This window comes from Maylandia zebra, linkage group LG6 (genome assembly GCF_041146795.1).
Source record: "Maylandia zebra isolate NMK-2024a linkage group LG6, Mzebra_GT3a, whole genome shotgun sequence".
Classification (NCBI taxonomy): Eukaryota; Metazoa; Chordata; class Actinopteri; order Cichliformes; family Cichlidae; genus Maylandia; species Maylandia zebra.
The window spans coordinates 43,459,317-43,482,645 of NC_135172.1; the positions used below are offsets into that span (position 1 = coordinate 43,459,317).

The 23,329-nt window shown below is 42.4% G+C and overlaps 2 protein-coding genes across 5 annotated transcripts in view; one reads left to right on the forward strand and one right to left on the reverse strand.

Annotated features, from left to right (window-relative positions):
• LOC101473357 (uncharacterized) overlaps positions 1–23,329 on the forward strand; it is a 26,375-nt gene continuing 3,046 nt past the window's right edge. For 2 of the 4 annotated variants that reach the window (XM_076885306.1, XM_076885309.1), the window contains exons 1-3: positions 1–143; positions 9,246–9,469; positions 14,057–15,932. The gene's annotated coding sequence lies outside the window, so the exon portion shown is untranslated. Of the gene's footprint in view, positions 144–6,477; positions 8,497–9,245; positions 9,470–14,056; positions 15,933–23,329 lie in introns of those variants that run through there. The other 2 variants (XM_076885308.1, XM_076885307.1) reach the window with 2 other exon arrangements.
• On the reverse strand, positions 21,294–23,087 carry LOC143412326 (uncharacterized). The gene is made up of 3 exons (XM_076885301.1): positions 22,909–23,087; positions 22,482–22,764; positions 21,294–22,354 (listed from the first exon to the last, which is right to left on the reverse strand). Exons 1-3 carry the CDS (start codon positions 22,998–23,000, stop codon positions 21,683–21,685), a joined length of 1,047 nt encoding a protein of 348 aa, XP_076741416.1. The 5' UTR covers positions 23,001–23,087; the 3' UTR covers positions 21,294–21,682.

Here is a 23,329-nt window from a genome sequence, read left to right on the forward strand (position 1 = left end):
GTTCCAGGAATCCTGGCCCCTCCTTTTGACTCGTGTCACGTGATATTCGTGCGTTAGATTTGTGTCTTTTCTTCGTAACAGCGGTAAACGTCACTGACTCTCACAAAACATGATTTTCACGGTGCTTTTGCTTTTCGTGGCAGGTAGGTCTCAATGCTCATCTTTCAGTTCTCAGTCTGCAGGTTTTGTTTCGACTTTTAAACGACTGAACGTTTATTACAGTGTTCAGATGATCAGGTTACACACTCGTTATCCCACTCACGAGTTTTTATGTATTTTTGTCTTCATAGACTTTCTCGGACTTCCCGTTCGCAGGCTTCAGATTAGTTCTCACTGCAGATGTTCGTCTGTAGTTCTGCAGTGTTTCATCCTTTGAGCATATTTCCCAGCAGCCAGCAGAGTTCTAATCCGTGCTTCTGGCTCTTAGTTGATGTTACTTCCTTTTTGTAATCCCTCATTGTTTATGTCCTCGGGTCTTAGTTTGTCATCTAGTCTTTAGGTTTGTGTTATCATGCATGTGTCCCACCTCCTGGCTTGTGTAGTCATTGTTGCCTCAGTGTTTGTTTCCCTCTGTGTCTGTGTGTCAGGGTTATGTACCTGTAGTTTTCCCTCGTGTATATATTCCTCACTCCACTGTTACTTGATTTTGTATTTTGTCTTTGGATGAATCTCCAGCATTAAAACGGTTCCTGAGTTCACGTCTGGCCTCCCACAACCTGTTCAGTCATCATAAACATTAAATTATAGTGTATATAATGTGAGTGAAAGGTAAATCCTCTCACATTTGTAGATGTGGGTTACTGGGAATGACCAAAATAATTGAACTTTAATAAAAGAAATGAATATTGTAAAAGAGAATATAAACAATGATCAGTATGGTGTAATGAAGTAAAACCATAATATAAGAGTAAACAATGAGCTCAGAGTGGGTGTGGATGCTTTAACGTGTCTGAGGAGAGTTACTGTTTCATATCATCGCACGCCTGGCACACACAAAACTCATCCTAGATGAAATAAAGGAAGAATATGGCCTGGCCTGCATTTGTATAGTACTTTACTTAGTTCCAATGGACCCAAAGCGCTTTACACTACATCCAGTCATCCACACATTCACACACTGGTGATGGCAGCTACATCGTAGTCACAGCTGCCCTGGGGCAGAATAACAAATAAAAGACACTCCTGCTGGTGTCACGCAGCACAGTCACCTGGATCGTTCTTCAGCTGTGCATTGTGGGAAAGTCCCCAGGTAAACCCATGTGACTGCCACTCTCGTACTAAAACAACAAAACAGCCAGTGAAGACTTTTTCTTTTAGGATGAAGCATTCACCGTGTTTATTTCCTGATTTTATATTTTGTCTAAAACACATCAGTGTGACTGACCCAGAATATCTGAAAGTACTGGTGTAACATGACTCCCAGCATGGAAATGCAAGAAAAACTTTTGCATAAGATATAATCAATCATTCATGCATCACTAGCGCAACAGAACAGCACTACAGTCCTCTGTTTGACGCTGTAGTCAGTCACAAATACACAACGCTGGCAGATCAGAAGATTTACTCTTGTTTGTCCTTCACACTGTCCACCAATAACTTTACAGTTGTGCCCTCTAACAGACAATGTAACACCTACTTTGCCTTTTTTTATTACTTTATTAATTTTCTTGTTTTTTCAATGTTATTCGATTTTTGTCCACGTTATACAAAATAAAAATCCTCACTTAACGCAGAGGATGGCTGTGTTTTTAGTACACCTCATCCATGGATTAGCTGAGGCTGTCAGTTTGAGCTTAGTGTATCCTCAGGCCGCTCTTTCTTTACCACAGCCTTCTGTAGTTCTAGTTCCCTTCATGCTACCTTCATCTTGACCTCTAGTTTCCTTCTCCATGGCCATTACTGCACATTGAGGCTCTGCGTCTTTTAGCCAAACATCCCAAGGTTCACTGCTGCTGTGGTGGACATCACGTGACCGTCACATTGTCTGCAATGCTGCATTCACATCTTCTGGTAGACTTTCATGCAGTTTGTGTATATATATATATATACATATATGTATATATATGTATGTATATATATGTATATATATATACATATATATACATATATATATATATATATACATATATATATATGTTCCAAAGGCGTGTAGTTTAACCACTACGCTATCCAGCTGCTATCCAGCTATATATACATATATATATACATATATATATGTATATGTGTGTGTGTGTGTGTGTGTGTGTATATATATACACACACACACACACATACATTTACAGTTTTTTCTGATTGCTTAAGCACATTTTTTGTAACTATTGGCTAATTTTGCAAAACTCTTCACACAAATAAGAAAACCTGTCACCCAATCATCAAAACATTGTAGTTCTCTTGCAAAAGCAAACACAGCTGGATTAACTCTTCACACCTTTGTAAAAATGGTGTTTCCGTATCAAACAGTACACACAAGCCATCATCTACTAAGCACACAGTGCGCCAACTGCACACTGATGGTATGAATACAAAACACATCTGGCGTTTGCTTCCTCTGTGCACAAGGTAGGCTATGTCAGTTTGAGCTCATACTTCTGTCATAGATCCATAAGCATAGAGGGATCCAAACTTCAAGTACTGCTGTTTATTCAAACACATCAAAACAAACACAAGTGTTTATTTCCAAGTATAGGATTATTTGCAATCGCCATAATGACTATATGGGTTACTTGGTCTGCAGTGAACATGCTTCCTCTGCCCCAGCATCTGGTCATCTAGCAATTCTGTAAAGTAACAATTTCAGTATTTTTACATCAATGGTATTGGTGTGTTTCTCATTGGCATATGGCAGTGCTACAAATCTTTGTGCAAAGTGACTGTACTAACCGATTCTCATTTCAAGATGTCCTTATGATGCTTGCTACAGTGTAGCGGCTCGAGTTAGGCTGGACCCGTTGGCCAGCTACCCTCAGGGTCATTCCACGGTTGATGACATGGTCCACTATTGTAGCTCTGATGTCATCAGCAATTCTATTTCTTACTCTTCCTACCCTTCCTCTCCCCCCTCCTCATCTTCCTCTCCCCCTTCCTCGTCTTCCTCTTGCTCCTCCTTGTCCTTGTCGTCCTCTTCATCCTACTTCTTCACCTCCACGTCCTCTTCCTCGGCCTCCTCTACTTCTCACTCTTTCTGCTCCCTCCATTGTACTCCGCACACACAGCTTACCTGTATTATAGTGCTTAGGCTGATTGCAAAGTGAACTAATTATCTAAAAAAGTTTTCACATGTGAAAGTGTGCCAGACAGTTGGCAGATTAGTGTTAATGATAGCCATACATGTGTATACTTTTGCTAGGAGTGTGTTGGAAATTTGGTAATTGAGTGTTGTGCAGTGAATTGTGCCTACAGTTTTGCAAAGTGTGTGTTACAAAATTGCAAACTGAGTGCAAAGCAGTTTTTGTGCTTTTAGTTTTGCAAACTCAGTGACTGGTTTTGCTATAAGTCTGAATAGTTTTAGAGATTGTGCTACAGGAATCACAGTTAGGGTTTAAGCATTCAGAAAAAACTGTATATATATCCTACTTCTTCACCACCACATCCTCTTCCTCGACCTCCTCTACTTCTGCAAAGTGTGTGTTACAAAATGGCAAACTGAGTGCAAAGCAGTGTTTGTGCTTTTAGTTTTGCAAACTCAGTGAGTGGTTTTGCTGTAAGTATTACAGTTTTTCTCAGTCGCTTTGGTGCATTTCTCACAACAGAATTAAACATTGCACAACAGTTAGTTCAACCACCACAACATGTAGTCGTTTTGGCACAACCCTGTGGCGGTTTCACGTTCACTGCGTCCAAAGGCAAATGCCTTTGGACATGAAGCAGTTGAGTGAGTACAAATATCTAAAGAATGGTCACGTTTGACTTCCTATTCATCACTATCTCCTTTCTTTTATCATGAATGTCACAATTATTTATACTTGTACCGGCTGAATAGTCATTGTCCTTACAACTAATAGTCTTCATTGCATTGCTTGTGTCAGTGCACTCAAAATTGTTGAACATCTTGTCAAACACTTTGTACACCCATTTTGAAAACCCTATTTTTAAGGAGTTTCCATGAAACCCCTGCACACGTTTGTATATCTTGACGAAGCGGGATTCAATCTTGCAAAAGGCGTGAACGAAATCACATTGGAGAAATAGCCACCATTGATGTCCCAGGCCAACGAGGAGGAAATATTACAATGTGTGCAGCAATCTCAGAAAATGGCGTTCACACCCATATTCCTCGTATTGGTGCATACAATACACAACACCGGTTGGCTTTTCTGGACGCTCTTTATAGGGACCTAATCCCACAAAATGAAAGGGATGATCCTGGTGACAATCGGACAATGTATGTAGTGGTTTGGGATAATGTTAGCTTCCATCACTCTGCTGTAGTCGGGCAGTGGTTTGCAGCACACGACAGGATACTTATGGAGTTTCTTCCTCCTTACACTCCATTCCTAAATCCAATTGAGGAGTTTTTCTCTTCCTGGAGGTGGAAGGTATATGACAGGCATCCACATACCCAAATGACCCTGCTAGCAGCTATGGATGCAGCTTGTGATGACATCACAGCAGAGTCCTGCAGAGAGTGGAGTTGACACTCCAGAAGATACTTTCCCCGATGCATCGATAGAGCTGACATTCGCTGTGATGTTGATGCAAATATGTGGGCAGACAGACGGGAGCGTCTAGATATCAATGATTGATATGCAGCAGTGTCTGTTTTTCAGTTTTGTTTTTTTGTTTCATAACCACTGGAGTGAGGTTTACTGTCTAAGTGAGTTTATGTTTGCTGTAAAATGTTTGATTTACTGTATTTCCCCAGTTTGCACAATGCTGTGAACAGTTTCAATTAAATATTATCAAGAGTGCATATGGAGTGTCTTGATTTTCCTTTACAATTTATGGTTTTCAACATGCCATGCATGCTGTCCAGACTTGACATGTCATTGGGAAGCACCTACAAAGAAATCCGTCACAATGAGAACATGTTCAAACCATTTGATTTTGTGACCAAAGGTGCTGGTGTAATGACTTGTAATTGTGACAGCCCTGACACTTTGTTTGGTATCAGTACTTGCTTTTGATGAATGTATTGTCTGTTTTGCTCAAGGGATTTGTTGTTGATGCATTGACAACTTATTTTGGACACCTGACTTTTCTTTTTGATGGAGTGACTCACTTTTGCAAGTTATCCACCATGTTTTGCAGTTTGCACTAATTGTTTTGAGAAGTGCCTTAGTAGTGGTGGAGAGTTCAATTCTGTTGTGAGAAATGCACCAAAGCGACTGAGAAAAACTGTAATAGTTTTAGAAATTGTGCTGTAAGAATCACAGTTAGGCTTTAAGCATTCAGAAAAAACTGAAACTTTACTCAAAATTAACCACTACTGTCAAAAGCCACACAAAACCAGCCACTTAGCAACTATTACACACTACAGAAATAAATACAAAACACTGTGAAAAAGCAGGAAAATAATATTCATCTATTCATTCATTAATTCTTGTACTCACATTTTAACAAAAAAGAACTGCAATAAAAAAGTTACATATACATAAAAAATTATATATTTTTACAGCATATTCAGATAATTTAATTTGCCTCAGCGTCAAGCCTCTGTGCTGGGTCAGGCCATAGGACTTCATCCACATCATATATTATGGTCTCCCTTGCAATGCAACGAGATGCCAAATCCAGCCCGAGCAAGATTCCAGTCACATCTCACCACATGCTCCATTCAATGCTTGAAGTAGATTTTCCTGTGTGTAAGGGTTTTGGTCGTATACTTTCCATCTTCATGCTGAGAAAAACTCCTCGACAGCGTTCAAAAGGGAGTGTATGGTGGAAGAAACACATTGATAAAATGCTGTTCATTGTGAAACCAATTGCGTATTCTTGGACCTCGGTGAAAGCTCACATTGTCCCAAATAATTTGGGATGCTCTGCCTGCTTGCGGTCTCTCTACTCAAGCAAAGCATCTTGTAGACCCTCCAGGAATGTTGCTAGAAGTTCATTGTTGTACGGCCCAACAATAACATGACTGTGAAGAACCCCACAGCTGCTGATGGCAGCACAGATTATTACATTTCCACCACGCCAACCAGGCAGTTCAATAATGGCACATTGACCTATGACATTGTGACCTTTTTTTCTGCTTTTTGCTAGATTCAACATGTATGTTGTCTTCTATATTCCATTGCTGCAATTCATGCAATCGACTTGCATTATTCTGATGAACTATATACAATAAGTGTCTCCTGGTGTTGTGAGCACATGCGTGTTCTTCAACCCTCATGTGGCCGTCCTTCAATCCTAAAGAAAATACCATTTAGTTACAAATATATTTGTATACATAGCACACGTTTACATTATACTATTTCATTTATAGAACTAAAATTAGTTTGTTGTGTACAGAGAATCTTTGAGCTTGACTCTATGTTTAGGCCTCATGGATACATTTTCTTGGATGAAGCTGTATTCAATCTAGCAAAAAGCAGAAGAACAGGTTGCAACATGTGTTTTCTACTTTGAGTGGTAGTGTGTTACTGATGAAAACAATGTGTTTGTTGTGTTTAACTTCTGTTGCCTGTGTGCACCATTCTGGGTTCAAGTGTACCACACTGCTAAATGTGTTTTGTGTTTGAGAATGTGTTTAGAGTTTTGGTAAATGGGAGATTCAGGTTTGTAAATGGTGTCCTAACCAGATAAATAGTGTTTAAGATTTTGGCATCTGTGGGATTGATTTGATGAAAGAGTTTTCATTGTTGACAGTTTAGTTTTTACAATGTGATTTAGTGTTTTAGCAATTCAGAAAAGCTGTAAATTAGTGGTAGACATATATTTGATCTAAATATGGGTCAAAAGTAATTAATTACTTGACAGCAGTCGCCTCATTGTTCTGACACACAACACAAAACTATCCACAACACTACACACTAACTACACAAGATAACACATGATCTACACACTCCAAACACGCTAAACGTCACAAATCTCTCAAAACTCGCTCTCTCTCGCCGTCACTCCTGAAACTTCCCCCTCTTCCTAAACATCCAAATGTCATGTTGCCATATCTTTCTGATTGGTCGACATGCTGCATTTTTCCACCAACACGAACAGGCTGATTTTTTGTTTTTGTTTTTCACTTTGCTCATAAGCAGAGAGGTCTCGCTGCGCTGTCCTTAGACGTTAAATGTGACGATACTACTGAGGAAAAAACACGCGCATATCTTGTTTATCATGACTCTGGTTTTACGTGGCCTAGTATATGTCACCTTGTTGCTTTGTCTTGAAGTGGTCATGTGATTGTTTACCATGACTACTTTATTCTTCCTCAGCCAAACAGCAGCACTCGTGCGATTGTTTCGCCCCCTGAGCTCCAGGTGTTGTGCCAAAAAGTGATCGTCAGGCAGAAAGTGATCGCCGTCCGCGGGAGCGCGCAGCTGTTTAAAGCTGTAGCGCCCAGATTACTTACAGCTACTTCCGTGCAACTGATATAAGATGCAGTAAGCTGAACACAGCTTCAACCGTCTTTGTTGAAAAATAGTAACGGACCGCATTTTCTTGTTAGTAACTGTAACGGTGTTGTAACGATAGGAATAGTAATTAGATTAATCGTTACTGAAAATAGTAACGCCGTTATTCCGATCACTGCTGACCAGCCATCCCTGGCACTGCATCTGCCAATTTTCTATGACGAGTCTAAAACTAAACATTTCTACACCAAAACAGCTGCAAGAATAAAAAGGTCACTGTCTGAGACAAAGTGGATAAAAGGAGCTGCAGTGTCAAAAGTCAAATGAAAAACTGGTCGTTTGTCTCCACTGCTCAGCTTAATCATTGAACCAGAACATTTGAATGCTTTTGGAGTTAAAAGGTAACAGATAAAGGTGCTTTAAATATGGCCTCATTCACCTGTTTCTCTTATCTCCTGAATTCAAATAATACTATTTCATATAAGACAAAAAATACTTTATTGTCCTTGTGTAATATATTCAAATTGCAGAACAGAAGCTAACTGTCATGGTCCAGGGCAGCTCCAGTGTCCTCCACCTTGGGCGGAGCCCTCATCTCATCACCTGTGCTACCCACCTGCGTCCTCATCTCTCCTTTGCCAATTTGTCGCCTAACCACTAGGGGTGCAACGATACTCGTATCGATATTGAACCGTTCGATACAGTGCTTTCGGTTCGGTACGCATATGTATCGAACAATACAAAATTTTAAATTTATTTTATCAACTTTCCTTCTGACGATGCTGTCTGTGTTGAGCGCTCAGTGGATCTGTGTTCGACTGCTCCGCCTAGGCTGCACTGTCGAGCGCAGATCCACTGAGCGCAGCGCAAGCTAGCAAGACAGAAGCTAAGCTCGTTGCAACATGGCAAACTGAACCTCCCCCACCCTCATTCAGATCTGGCGTTTGGAACTATTTTGGTTTTCATGTGACGTTTGACCCTGATGGTAAGCGCGTCATGACTAAAGTAAAACAGTATGTTGGATGTGCCACGCAATGCTCAATTTTATTGGTGGGAGCTAGTGTGTTAGTGCAGTTAGCTCGTTAACATGTTGGCCGTCCAGCCCCACGCACGGGGCGATCCGCGATAGCTCGTTAACGGAAATTTGCGGCGTTATGGCGTTAACGTCATTTTAACGAGATTTACGCTGACAGCACTAGTGGGAACACAACAAATATGACTGCACATTTACTCCGACATCATCCTAGTGCAAAGACAAGTGGAAGCAGACAAAAACAACAAGCACGCATGCTACAAACTTTACCTGAGTCATTTAGACAGCCGTTAGCACAGGATTCTCCTTATGGAGACCTGATATGTTTAATATGCTGCTGAGAATATAGCCCAGAAGAAGCGTATAGTAGAGCTTTTATTTTGGAAAGAGACATTTCTCTGTAATAAACTCTCTTTTCCAAAGATGAGGGATTTCTCCATCAGATAGATTTATTTATTTTCTATTACTTTGTTGTTTCAGCAACATTAAATTTAAAAACTGTACTTTTGAGTTAAAATATATATTTATAATTTTAATAAATGACAAATTGAACATGAACATGTTTTTGTATCGAAAAAATATCAAACCGTGAATTTTGTGTATCGTTGCACCCCTACTAACCACATGTTAGTAACTGACTACCTAGCCTTGTGTTTGTTGTTTAAAGACCTGCACTTACCTGTTGTTCTCTGTGAATCTAGTCTCCTCATCAATCTGCAGATCAGGATTCAGGACGCTGGTCTCTACGCGGCCATCACTTGGCTGTGACCCACGTCTCACCAGACACACGCTTCTCACCTTCTCCACCTGCCTGCCCTCCTGCCACCATCTCTCACGAGTCACTGAAAAGATAATGTTGGAAACGCTTCTCTCATTTCTCACTCTGGAGCTCATCTGACCGAAGCAGTCTCACCTCCCCCACCAAGTAAGATTTCCTCATCTCAATCCTCACATCATCCACCAAGTTACCTCTGCAAACCCACCTACCCTTTCCCTATTCCTCCGCCTGCAGTCACGACCCGCTCGTCAGGAAAAAAAAACACCTTTGTGTAGCCATCCAGTTGTGTGTAGCTGTCAAGAAAACCTTCCCTTGTGTAGTAACCAAATTCACTGGGCCTGTTATAAAATAAATCAAAGAAAATGGTAGACTACCACCAAATATGAACTCTGCAAATATCAGTCTCTTACTAAAACCAGGCAAAGACCCTGTATTTCCTTCAAGCTATCGTCCAATATCCCTTATAAATGTAGACCTTAAAATAATCTGCAAAGCTCTCTCAAAGAGACTGGAGAAAATAACCCCCCTCTTAATTCATCCTGACCAAACTGGTTTCATAAAAGGTCGGCACTCATCAACAAACACACGCAGATTACTTAATTTAATAGACTACTCATGCAGTAAAAACATTGAAACCATAATATTGTCTCTTGATGCAGAAAAGGCATTTGACAGAGTTAGCTGGAAATTTCTATTTGCAACTTTACACAAATTTGGTTTTGGATCCTCTTTCATTAACTGGTTAAAAATATAATATAACTCCCCAACAGCTTGTGTCAGAACAAATGACCAGACATGCAGCAGACTGTGACAGCACTGAGCAGCTCCTTCAGTGGGAGACTGCGGCACCCACGGTGTGGGACGGAGAGATTTCGCAGGTCTTTCCTCCCCACTGCTGTCAGACTCCATAATAAAGACTTTAACTGAACAAACACACACATCCATACATATGCAATAACACTAAGTGCAATAATCTTTTCTGGCATCGTTGTATTTTTACTCAGTTGTATATAGCATTCGTATTCTATTTTTATCTTATTGTATATTTTTATTCTATTTTATTCTACTTTATATAGTATATTATTTTATTCTATTCTGTACAGCTGTGTACTGTATTTATTCTTATTGTATTCTAATTTTTGCGTCATAACTTTTGCACTGTCCACTTCCTGCTGTGACAAAACAAATTTCCCACGTGTGGGACTAATAAAGGTTATCTTATCTTATCTTATCTTATCTTATCCTCCAGCTTCTCTCTCCTGAGGGGCACCAGGCAGGGATGCCCACTCTCCCCTTCACTGTTTGCAATTTTTATTGAGCCACTAGCAGCAGCAATTAGACAAATTCAGTAATTAAGGGCATAAAATGCAAGAATATAGAACATAAAATCAGCCTTTATGCGGATGATGTGTTACTTTTTCTCCAAAACTCACAAACCAATATCTCTGGGGTGATTGAATTGATAAACTCTTTTGCAAGAATATCAGATTACTCAATTAACTGGTCAAAATCTACAGTCCTTCCGATTAACTGCTCCCTCCATAATTCTTCTCCTTCCCCACTGCAATCTGGAAATATAAAATATTTAGGTATTAATGTCTCTCCTAAACTTTCAGAATTAACTAAATTAAACCACATCCCGCTTTTAAAGACAGTAGAAGGCGACCTGGCTAGATGGAAATCTTTACCCATATCACTCATGGGAAGGGTCGCCACTATAAAAATGATGGTCTTACCAAAAATAAATTATTTATTTTCAATGATCCCAAATAAGCCATCACAAGATTGGTTCAAATCTCTAGACTCGTATATTTCTAAATTCCTTTGGAAAGATAAACCCCCACGTATCAGCTTAAAAACACTACAAAGGACCAAGGATAAAGGAGGATTAGATCTGCCTAACTTTAATCACTATTTTTTAGCCAACAGGCTTCAGTTCATCTCTAGATGGTTTAAACACACCCTCTTAGATGAACCTTGGATAGATGTAGAACAGGCACTATGTAATAATCTAGAGATCTCAGACATACCATTTATGAGCTCAAACATCCAACGACATGAATGCTTTAAAAGCATCAACATCAGCTCTTCTCTGACAGCATGGTGGGAGTTTCTAAAATTGACGGCGTCTTCATTAATCCCATGCAAACGTACACCTATCTGGAACAATCCTGACATATTACAAAACAATAATATGATAAACTTTTCAGATTGGAGTGATAAAGGAATCAAATATTTAGAACATATACTAGAAGGAACAGAATTTATTTCATTTGACAGACTAGTTACACAATATGGGATCAACAAGAAAAGATTTTTGGAATATCAACAAATTAAATCCATAGTAAAAAAGAAATTTAAACCGGGTCAAGTTGAACTACAAACACCACCAAGTGTGGTACAATTTTCTAATCTAAAACCCCCCAAATTATTGTCTAAAATATACAGAACACTTTCTAAAATAGATGAATCAATATCCCTTCCTATTGCAAAATGGGAAGCAGATTTATCAATCAACTTAGACCCAAACCTTTGGTCTCAGATTTGCTTAAAAACCTTTCAATGGGTCAGAAATCCCAGTTTGCAATTAATACAATACAAAATATTACATAGAGTGCACTATACTGGTCATAGGATGTTCAAGATGGGCTATACGCCTTCCAACAACTGCTCACACTGCCAAACCAACTCACCGGACAATTATATCCACGCTCTTTGGTTCTGTCCACCAGTTCAGAAATTCTGGCGTGAGATATGTGAAGACTTATCAAAGTGTCAAATGTAACATTCCAGCCTCCCCTTTAGTGTGCTTGCTGGGCAACTTGGATGAGGTCACAGCAGAAATAAACACAGCCCACGTTGTTTTTACGGCCCTATGCATTGCCAAGAAAATGGTCCTCATTAACTGGAAAAATAAAAATAATCTTAATTCAAACCAATATAGAAACCATCTAATAGATCACATTAGTCTTGATACAACCTCTGCCATCACATTTGATCAATCCCTTTGGGCTCCTTTGATCGGCTTCATCACCTAGTGGGGGGTCATGGTTTGGTCCTGCCTTCGCTATTGTGGTTGATATGGGGGTAGGGACGGCCTTAGGGCGTCTGGGGAGTCCCTAGGGACGTTTTCCCTGGAGGGCCTAACCCGGGGGATGTGGCCATGACCTGGTTAGGTACAGCGGAGATGGGGGAGGGTCTGTGCCGGCGGACGTTGGTTACTGGCCTGGTAGCCTGGCTGCCCCTGGGTGGGTCCGGGACGGGCGTGGAGGCTCAGGTCCTGGCTTTTGTGTCGCCGGAGCTGTGGGCGGGTGGGTGCAGGGGGGCTCAGCCCCAGTGCAGGGGACCTCTGGTGCATCGGCCCAACTAGGGGGCTCTCTAACTGGTGGGGAGGCTGTTATATCTTTGCAGGTGGTCTCCTCACTACAGGAGCTCACTCTGCAGGTGGGGGGAGAGATATAGGAGAGGTGGAGAATGAACTCAACCTGGGTGTCTATTGTCTTGTGTAGTTTGGGAGATGATTGGATGATGGGGTGGGTGCAGTTTTCTCTGGGGTGGAGTCAGGTGGGCTGCCCCGGACTCTGTGGGGCTGGGCGGTGCTGCTGCTGCAGGCCCCGGTCCGGATGGGCCTGGGCCCCCTTGCCCTGGTGGGTGTGGGGGAGCCTACTGGGGTCAGCAGGGGAGCTGGCCCCCAGGGAGGGGCCGCTTGCCCCTCCCTTTCTTCCCTCCCCATCCTCAGCTGTTACATGTCCTGGGTCTAGGTGCGGCTTGCCCCTCTGAGGGCGGGGGTACCTGGACCTGGGATATAGAGTATGTTTGGGGAGTGCGACTGTCTGTGCAGTGTCTATTTGTGTCTGTCTACACGCTGAGTGCCGAGTATTTGGTGGTGCATATGGGGTGGGAATGCACGTCTGTGTCTGCGTGTGCCTGTTCGTCTGTGTCTATATGTCAGGTTGGGTCTTAGACTCCACCTCTCTGGGTACATCTCAGGCCCTCCAAAGTACGGAGGCCTATCTCCCCTCACCACACTCCCTGCCGGTGGCTGATGCCCTCAGATGTTGGTGTGTTGGTGGTCCTTGTCGTCTGGGGCTGGGCGCTCATGTATGTACCGGCTCACTCCTGGTGGCCGATTGGCGGGGCCGGGCGCCTGTGGCCCGGCTGGGCTCCTTCCGGGGGGTGGGATGCCCTCTGGCCTCTGGGCCTGAGTCCCGGTCCTCTCTGGCACAGCTGGCTGCCGGCAGAGCCCGCGGGCACGACACTGCAACCCCCTCTGGCCTCTGCTCTGTGGCTGCTGGGTGACCTCTCGTTTGGGGCTCTACTCAGCTCTTCCCAGGAGGGTGGCACGGTTCCCCCCCCTTTGGTGGTCCTCCTTGGGTCCTCGTACTCTGGGGCCTCTGGATGTCTGGGGCCTGGATCTCCTCCATACCTGCTTCATGCCCTGAGGGACGGGGCTATGGCTCCCCACACTCTCTAGCAGATCGTTACATAGAGAAACCTTTGGAATACAAGCGCGCTGATCCACACAGGTGTACACACGGGTGTTCACAGACGCGGACTACACCTTTCTTGGCTGCTACCTCAAAACACGCCGTCTATCTTGCGTGCTGCACAATAACATTTAATATTTAGTATCTATTGTTATCTACTGCTAGCTAGTTTATTGTGATGGTGCTGTTTTTTTATCATGTTGCTCTTTTTTGTTTGCTTTCTCTTCTGTTTTTTTTCTCCATACAGGTGATCCAGGTGTTTTGTTTGTCTTTTTTTCTTTCTTCCCCCCCTTCTCACCGTCTCTTCTCCCCTCTGTTTTTCTTTCTCTCCCTCTCTTTCTTTCATTCTTTCTCCCTGTCCTATCCCCCAGCCATGTCTGTCCTGTCTGTAACAACCGAAAATAAAATAAAATAAACACATAATTATAATAAAGGTCAATCAAATGGACCAATATGGCCATGATGATCCACTTGGTAAAGTAAATCCACTTGGCATCTTGCTTGGGTTTAAGACAACAATTCTGATGGCTAAAGATCCAAACGGGACAAAAAAAATAAAAAATAAAACACTTAAAAAATATTATTGCCTTCCGTGTTGCATCTGCTCGTGTGTCCATATTCTCACACCAGCCTCCGGGCCGCGAGCCACTAACATTTCATGTAATAAATCTAAGAGTTCGGTCTCACATGGCAGCATTGTGCATTTACAGTATGTCAATAGAAAATTGTACTTAGTAGTCAGTATAAACTTTTAATGATATAAGTTTGCATATGATAGAATACTGCATGTTGACCTTGATGACTTAGACCATTTAAAATTTCCTCAGAAGTCAGTGTGCCATATGATTGCATTAGTAATAAATTTAATAATGCTCTTTATTAACAGTTACTCACTATATAGAACCACTTATAGAATTATATTTGTTTGCAGATGTTGGCAGCTATCAGCGAATAGTCATCAGCTATTTAGAAACAAAAAAGACTTTTTATCCATAACAGCAAATGAACTGTACAAAAGAAAATACAAATGCTATTTATGGTCTCCTCACAACAGTGATAAGAAAAATAAACTGGGCCAATATGGCATGTTTGTTAATACAGAGACACACATCCGCTGGTTTCCTCTTTCTGGCGCAAAGTGGACGATAAACAAACAAGAGAGATGATCAGCTGATCATTGATCAGTTTCATGACTGAAGTAGCAACAGGAGAGGGAGGGGAGAGAATGAGAGGAGAAGAGGCAGCTGACAGTGTAAAGACACAGAATAACTCCAGCTTTGTCTTTTCCATTCTAGCTGAAGTTCGGGACAAACTGCGTTCCTTTGCGGCTCAATACGAAACACCTAATATTTTCTCTCAGTGCGGGACGATGCCGTTTGTACGGGACGGTTGGCAACTCTACTAACTAACCTTATGAACAAAATAAAGTTCACTATCAGTAACATCATAGCAACCGAACAGCTGTATAGAAACTCCGTCATGCTAGCTAGTACGCAGAGTTATTGTAACTGACTGTAAAACGTCAGCACAACGAAAATAAACTCCACCTAAACTTGGTTTATATCTGATCCAGACTGCAGGTCATAACTTCTTACCTGAAGTTCAGTTCACCTGACACTCGGACCGGCGGCCGCCTCGGGTCTCTCTTCCTCCTGCCTCCCCTTTCCCTCATCCACCTGCTGGCCTCCACCACTTGCTAATGTTACTGAATCTGAGGAAGCGCCCCCAAAGCCACCACCAAACAACTGAGTTATTTTTACAATACAACACCTTTCATTGTTTATACCGTTACAAAGGGGAAAAAAAGTCACCGGGCCACCAAGCAAATGCCTGGTATGCCCGATGGCCAGTCCAGCTATGGTCGTGCCATCAGTTAACCCTTTGTGTGCCAACTGTGGCACCAAGAGAAGATAACACCATTATCTTCTCTTGTTCTTAACCTTTGAACATTCAAATTTTGAATTATGTAGACAGGCTTGTGGGGCTGCTTACTGGGGGTTGGTCTAATTTTCCCTTTAAAAATCTTCCTCCTGACTGTTCATTGCACTGGCACCTACAACCAGAACACACTGGGAGAACAACGGAGGACGGCAACAGTGTCCATCTGACATCATTCACTACAGGTAAGAGTCACTTTAAAAATGATAATGGAAGTCTATTAAACGCCATGGTTAGTTTTGTTCTGGTTCTAAGGCCACTGGCTTCTAGCAGATCACTGCAACATTGTCTACAGTATCTCTATTACACATTGTGATTGTGTGTGTGTATTTTATTAGAATAAATGCATTAAAGTCACACTTAAAGTAGTTTGTAGTTTTCTCAATCAGTAGATGTTTGCTAGTTGTTTTTAATCTCCACAGTTTGAGTTAGAGGAGAAGTACAGACGAGGTCAGAAGGAGTTTCACTTTGTGGAGGCAGAGAATCAGAATCAGAAAGACTTTATCTATCCCCAATTAAGATACAGCAGAGCAGCATGACGTTGAAGATAAGGACAGGGCATAAACAGGCAGTAAGGATGAGACAATAAATACACAGAATATACACAGCTTTAAAATTAAAAGAACAAGAGAAAGAGAAAGCAGATAATGGGGTGCTGAGAAGTCAAAAGTGGCAAAAGAAAGTATGTGAGGCTGGTATAGGACATGTCTGAGGACAGAGGTAAGCTGTGTGGTAGGAGTGACAGATGAGTTCAAGGTGGGGGTGGGATTACATCAGGGATTAGTCTGAGCCCCTTCTTGTTTTGGAGCAGATGAGGTCACTACTCTATAGTGAGAGTAGGGAGCAGGTGAAGGTACGGTGTGGAGAGAAGAGGAATGAAAGTGAGTAGAAGCAAGACAGAATAGATGTGTGTGAATGAATGGGAGACAGGAGCGACAGTTTGTCACAGAGAGACAGACAACCATCCACACTCACATTCACACTTATGGGCAATTTAGAATCACCAATTAACCTATCCCCAAAAACTGCATGTCTTCGGACTGTGGGAGGAAGCCGGAGTAACTGAAGAGAACCCACACAAACACAGGGAGATGGTGCTAACCACTCTGTACTCTTGATGCACCCTTGATACTCTTCTCAATTGCCCCTTGGGGATGAATAAAGTCTTCTGAATCTGTACCGTGCTGTTAACTACACCATGCTACTGACATTTGGTTTGGTTTTGCTCCAAACTGAAAGTTAGTTTACTTTTGCTTTGTATATTTTGTTTCTGAGTGATCAGACATCTCTGTCTACTAGTAGAATTTGTATCTGTTGTGGTGGAGAAAGATCTGTAAGTGATGCTGGAGGCTCTGTTCAGTACGAGGTGCTGGTGCAGTGGATGTAGTTACAAGGAGGAGACATTTTTTATAGGCGGCAGGCTGATGATGGTCACACCCTGTGAATGGCTCCATGCCCTTATATGAACATGTCTTTACCACCGAATGTAGAAGATTTGACCTGTATGCATTTTTGGTGAGTGATACTGGTTTGAAGTAAATATTACCAGGGTAAAATTCCCAGCTTGGCACTGGTGGATTTTCTCTCTTAACATTAAAGCTTTCAAATTCTCCACCACCATGCATAATATTTTCACGACAAAATAAAGAGCACTTCCTCCCCCTACACTAGCCAGCCCTCTATAATAATGTCTCCTTGTAACCACACCCACCTCAGCAGCACCTCATACTGAAAAGGAAACAGAGCCTCCAGCATCAGTCAGACTTTTACCAACTCAGCAGGTAACACAAATTTTACTTAGCTGAATGTAGATTACAATTTAGAATGAATCTGGTCGAGAGGTATTTTCTCCTCACAATCAAAAAATAAGAAAAATGATGGAAAATAATCATGATTTGGATTTTTAAGCAAGCTTGAAAAATTAAGTAAAGATCTCCATTGAAAAAAGTAACGGTAACAATGTCTTTTTAATAAGACTGGGTCAATTTTTCATTCAAGGGCTAAAGTGTCCTTTAGTCGACTCAGTAACTACAAGGTGTCCAGATCATCAGCCCTCCACCACACTGCTGACACTTGATATGTTCACATTGGTTTTCTCCAAACATCTCCTCTTTGGTCCTGTCTGTCCAGAGGACATTGTTCCAAAAGTCTTGTGATTTGTTCAGATGCAACTTTGCATACCTAATCTGTTTTTTTAAGAGAGAAGGTGTGTTCTGCTGCAACATTTTCAAACAAGCTTCAGTCTTTTTCTAATTGTAACGTCATGGACTTTAACAGTTCACATGCTAACAGAGTCCTGTCTGAAATCAAACTTGTTGCAGTTTCTCTGAGTACTGCATGATCTCAGCCTGGAATAAGATTGCTGGGATGTGCACTCTTGGGAAGCTTGTAGCTTTACACATGTGTATTACATCTGATGCTTAATTGAAACAATTAGGACTTTAATTTTACATAATAGTACATAATATAAAATGATCTCGCGGGCCGGATATAAATGTATGCCGGGCCGGATGTGGCCCGCGGGCCTTGACTTTGACATATGCGATATATGTGGATATGACATTTTGGGTTTGTGGAGCAAGGAAATTATTTTACTGCTATTGTTAAATAATAATCATCATCATTGCATTAATAAATATAATCTGCAGCATGGATATTGCATTCAGAGGTTTAAACAGTGTGTGGGTCTTTCAGAAAGACTAAGTTGCAGGCTGACAGGAAGTTGCAGAGAGTTTGCAGAAGTGAAAGCAGACTCTTAAGTTATTTTGAGGAGCAGGCCAGACGAGGCCATTTGAATTACTAGGTTATTCAAAATGATCATTGCTTTAACAATGTAACAGATAGCTTTAAGATGGCCTTAAGATGCTTATGATGATGTTAACTTTGTATTTCAGATGCAGTTATAACTATTTTATACACAATGCATATCTGTGCTTATTTGAGTTGATGTTCAGGTTTATTAAAGGTCTTAAGCTTCACTAGTGTGTCTAGATGATCCATGCGGAGGGAAAACTAGAAAATAGAAGGATAACTGCAATACATGCTTACAAAACACTTATATCAGGTCATTTTTATATTAAACTTTTAGTAGAGGTTCTTGATTAAAACATTTATTTAGTAGATGATATATCCATAGTTTCAGTTCGATTATTACATATACGAGAGTGGTTTCTGTCTCTCTGTCTGGTTAGAGGTCAGGAGCTAGTCGGCGAGGTGAAACAGGGTGCTAACTGCGAAAGTGTCTCGGTAAAAGAGGAACCGTTTCTTGTTGTCTCGGCAAGAAAGAGGAACAAGACAAGAACTGAAAGGTAGACAGGAAGTACCGGCCATGAAAATAGAAGATGATGTTCTGTGTTAAAAGTCATTGTGGTGTTGATTTGACGTATGTATATATCCTGTCTGTGACGTAAATCAAACCCTGATGTTATAAAATAATTGTTTGTGCTTTAGTAAGTCGAAGATCACTTGCTGTCTGCGTACAGAGTGTCTTCCCACACGTGTGTAGTCATTAAAATCATTGTTTGACCAAGAGCTTCTGGACCATGGTGGTTTGTACTCTCCTTCCTCAATTTTTGAACCTTAACAGGTTATTTAGACCAAAATACTTAATTTTTCTTTGCCGGATACACGATGGACGGGTGGCAGAACTGGAGGATCTTGTGCCTGGCGGGACTGTTGATCGAGGACGCTGAAGATATCTACCTATTCGGAATCATGATAACAGGGTTCTTGCTGATTGGAGCTGGCATGGCCCCGACTTATCGGAGAAATAAGAGAGCGGAACCGGCTGTTCAAACCCCCCCAAAGCTGCCCGCTGGAATCAAAGCAATGGGACGAGGCGCGACCTCTCACAACCAACGCAGCATGGTTAACACCTTGGAGACGCTTGCAGCTGCTGTGAAGGCTCAAAGCAACACCATTGAGCGTATGGGGGGATACATCAGAGAGAGGCCTGCTCAGAATGAGACCCTTGAGCGAAAGTTGGATCACATCACGGAACGGATCACTGCAGTTGTGAGGTCTCAGAATCAACAGAATGACAACACCATGGAACAGAAGTTTGATACCATCATGGGGAGGCTCGCGGCTCTACAACGGGAGATTGAGAGACCAGTGTCAGAGTGTTAAAGAGCAGACTGAAAATTCTCCTGGGCTGCTCGCATAAAAGAAAAATCAACAAAATCGACATCATAATGCGGACACCACCACGACGCCAGCTGCAGGCCCAAGGCTGAAGCCAGACAAACACTCCCTGATTACGACTGTGTGATGACTATTCTTCCCATCCCATGCAAGGCCACCTGGATTGGCTGGAGGACTGTTTACTTAGCCTGATAGGGCGAAGGACACTGTCTCAGCTGAACTATGTTCACGCACACACACACACTTACACTGATAAGCACTCACTCATCCCCCCTCCCCTTCCAATGCCTTCGATGCTTGTTGCCTCCTGGGAACACGAGGCGGGTCTGAGCCCGCGCTGGCGAGTCGGCGCAGTGGCAGGATGGCTGCTGTGTTGCCTGGGATTACTCCTCATCCCCCACCTAACCCTGTGGCTTGTCATGTCTTTCACAATGTTGTGCTGTGAACATTTATGTGCTTTTTTGTGCAGAGGAGTTTTTTTGTTTCGTGTTCTCATGCTGTCCTACCATGGAAGCACAGCATGAGTGGAAGTCTCTTTTTTTCCTCTTGTACCTTCCCATTGTTGTGTACATTTCAGTGTTTTTCACCGATCTCCGACTTGTAACCCCATGTAATGTCTGTGTTATGTGTGTAAGGTCGGGGGGTCTCTCATTTCACTGCGGGGCAACCTGCATGTGACAAATAAAGCTTTGATTGATTGATTGATTGACAAGGGCCTGATATCCCCTTACGAGGATATTATACAGCCACTGTTCTATCAAAATTTAAAACGAATGTCCTCATATGTGGATCTAATTTTTCTCAGAAACAAAAATTAGGTAAAGAAAAAAAACTTGGTAATTGTTTGTTTTTACATTCATCAGGTCCCAGTCAGCCCAAATAGCAAAGAAAAATTAAAAATGCATGCCATGAAAGAGTTCGGGTCTTAGGCGGTTAAGAAAACTAACGAGTAATCTGTAATATACTGCTTTCTTGAGTATAAACCCAACACTGGTAAGGACCAAATTACTTTTATCATGTCCCATAAAAGTTTGAAAGGACTTGAAAGAGGCTCTACGCTCTTTGTACCATGACTGTATATACCAGTTTTCAAAACATAGGCTGTATCCCAATTCAGGGTCTGCAGCCTTAAAGGCCGCATTTCAAGGCCGATTACGTCACAGCGACGCGCCGAAGGCTGTCCCAATTCGAAGGCTGCTTGAAATGCAGCCCTCAAATGCGTCCTTCATTTCCCTGAATTTTAAGGCTGTGGCGGTGTAGACTTCGTGGCCCAAGATATCCCAGAATTCATAGCGCGGCGGTGGGTGTGGATAATTTTGCAGAACAAAACGGCGGATGAGGGGCGCCCGAGTGAACTTTAAGTACTGAATATGATGTCACTTATTTATGTGCAAATGTTTACAGTTTTTCTCGATTGCTAAAAAACATTTCTTGAAACTACGCCTCATATCCTCACAACAGTAAACACAAATCCATAACATCTCACTCAATTTCCCAAACATCCTATTTCCAGGTCAAAATGAAGCTCTACACCCAAAACTATTCACTCCTGCTGAAAAACCAAACTTTGCCCTCAGACATCAAACACAAGCCCTCAAAAACACACACACTACAACAGAGTTTTGCACACTGGTACAATTAATTCAAAACAATAGCTCCAAAACAAATAGGTTGCTTATGGTTCTCCCCTTCAAAACCCTTGTCACATGATAAACACAAAAGACGCAACCAATGTATGTACAGTGGCACATTGTCATTCATGTACTATACAGTACAACACACACCAGAAACATTATCCCACCTCAGCATCTTGTCTTTGGTCTTGGTCAGGCCAGAGAATCTCATCCACATCACAGGCTATATTGGCCCCAGCCAGGCAGCGGGGGTAAAATCCTCTTGCATGCCTGATCCACCCCTGGCATGCATCTACTGATATGTCTAGGCAGGCCTCTTCCATGGCCTGAAGGAGGTGAACACGGACATAAGGTTCTCGGTCATACACTTTCCACCGCCATGCCGAAAATAACTCCTCTATCGGGTTTAGAAAGGGAGAGTATGCAGGCAGAAAGATATTAGAAAACCTTGGGTTATTGGTAAACCAGTCACGAACCAGAGCAGCGCGATGGAAGCTGACGTTATCCCACACAACAACGTAGTGAGGCTGCTCTGGCTGTGCTGGTTCCCTGTAGTCCAGCTGGAACATATGTTGTCTTAAACCATCAAGAAAAGCAAGGAGAAGCATAGTGTTATAGGGTCCTAGTACGGCATGGTGGTGGAGTACCCCTCGTTGGCTGATGGCTGCGCACATAGTGACATTCCCCCCACGCTGACCAGGGACATTTACAATAGCCTGATGGCCAATTATGTTCCTCCCCCTTTTCCTTCTTTTGGTCAGGTTAAAACCTGCCTCATCCACAAAGATTATTTCATGGGGAACAGGCCGTCCTTCAATCTCAAAGATTCTCTGCAAAACACATAACACAGTAGAGTCAATCGGTACCCTGAACCACAGTTCAAGAGTGCTGAAATGGCAGCATAAACTGCCATGCTGTGATGGTACACAATACTTTATACAGTATCAAAACTCATACCTGAACATATTCCACACGTTGGTTTTTCACTCTGTCAGAGTTTCGTTCGAAAGGGACTCGGTATGCCTGTTTCATCCGGAATTGATACTTTCGGAGGATGCGGTCAATTGTGGAGAGGCTGATGGCATTTATGCCTCGAAAAAGATGATCATCCTCAATCACTCTCCTTTGAATCTCTTGCAGGCGGATTACATTATTTGCAATTACCATGTTTACAAGTTCCCTCTCTTGCTCCTCCGACAAAAGCCTTAACCTGCCTCCACCAGGTGGTCGTCTCTGTGTCCTACAAAAATAGAAGCACTCATTACTGTAACTGTCACACATTCATTTTACAGGCAAATAATGGAAACATACTGAAACTCAAGACACATAAGTTCAGTAACTTAAACGTTACTGTACAAAGCAGTCTTACTGCAAGTACACCTACCTGTTTTCCTCCCTGAAGGTTCTGATGATGGAGACAACAGTGAAGCGACTCAAATTTGGTTGTACTCGTTGCCCAGCCTCCCTCATAGTCATCCCATGGACAAGGACATGGTCAACTAAAGTGGCTCGAATTTCATCCGAGACTGACTGTCTTCTTGCCCTTGCTCTTCCCCTTCCTTGTCGCCGTCATTCTCCACCTCCACCTCCTTCACCACGTCCTCCTCCTCCTCCACCTCTCCCTCCTCCTCCACCACCTTCCTGTTGTCCTAGACCACCTCGTCCTCCTCTTCCACCACGTCCTCCTCTTTCACCACGTCCTCCTCTTTCACCATGTCCTCTTCCTCCACCACGTCCTCCTCCTTCACCACGTCCTCCTCTTTCACCATGTCCTCTTTCTCCACCACGTCCTCTTCCTTTGCATC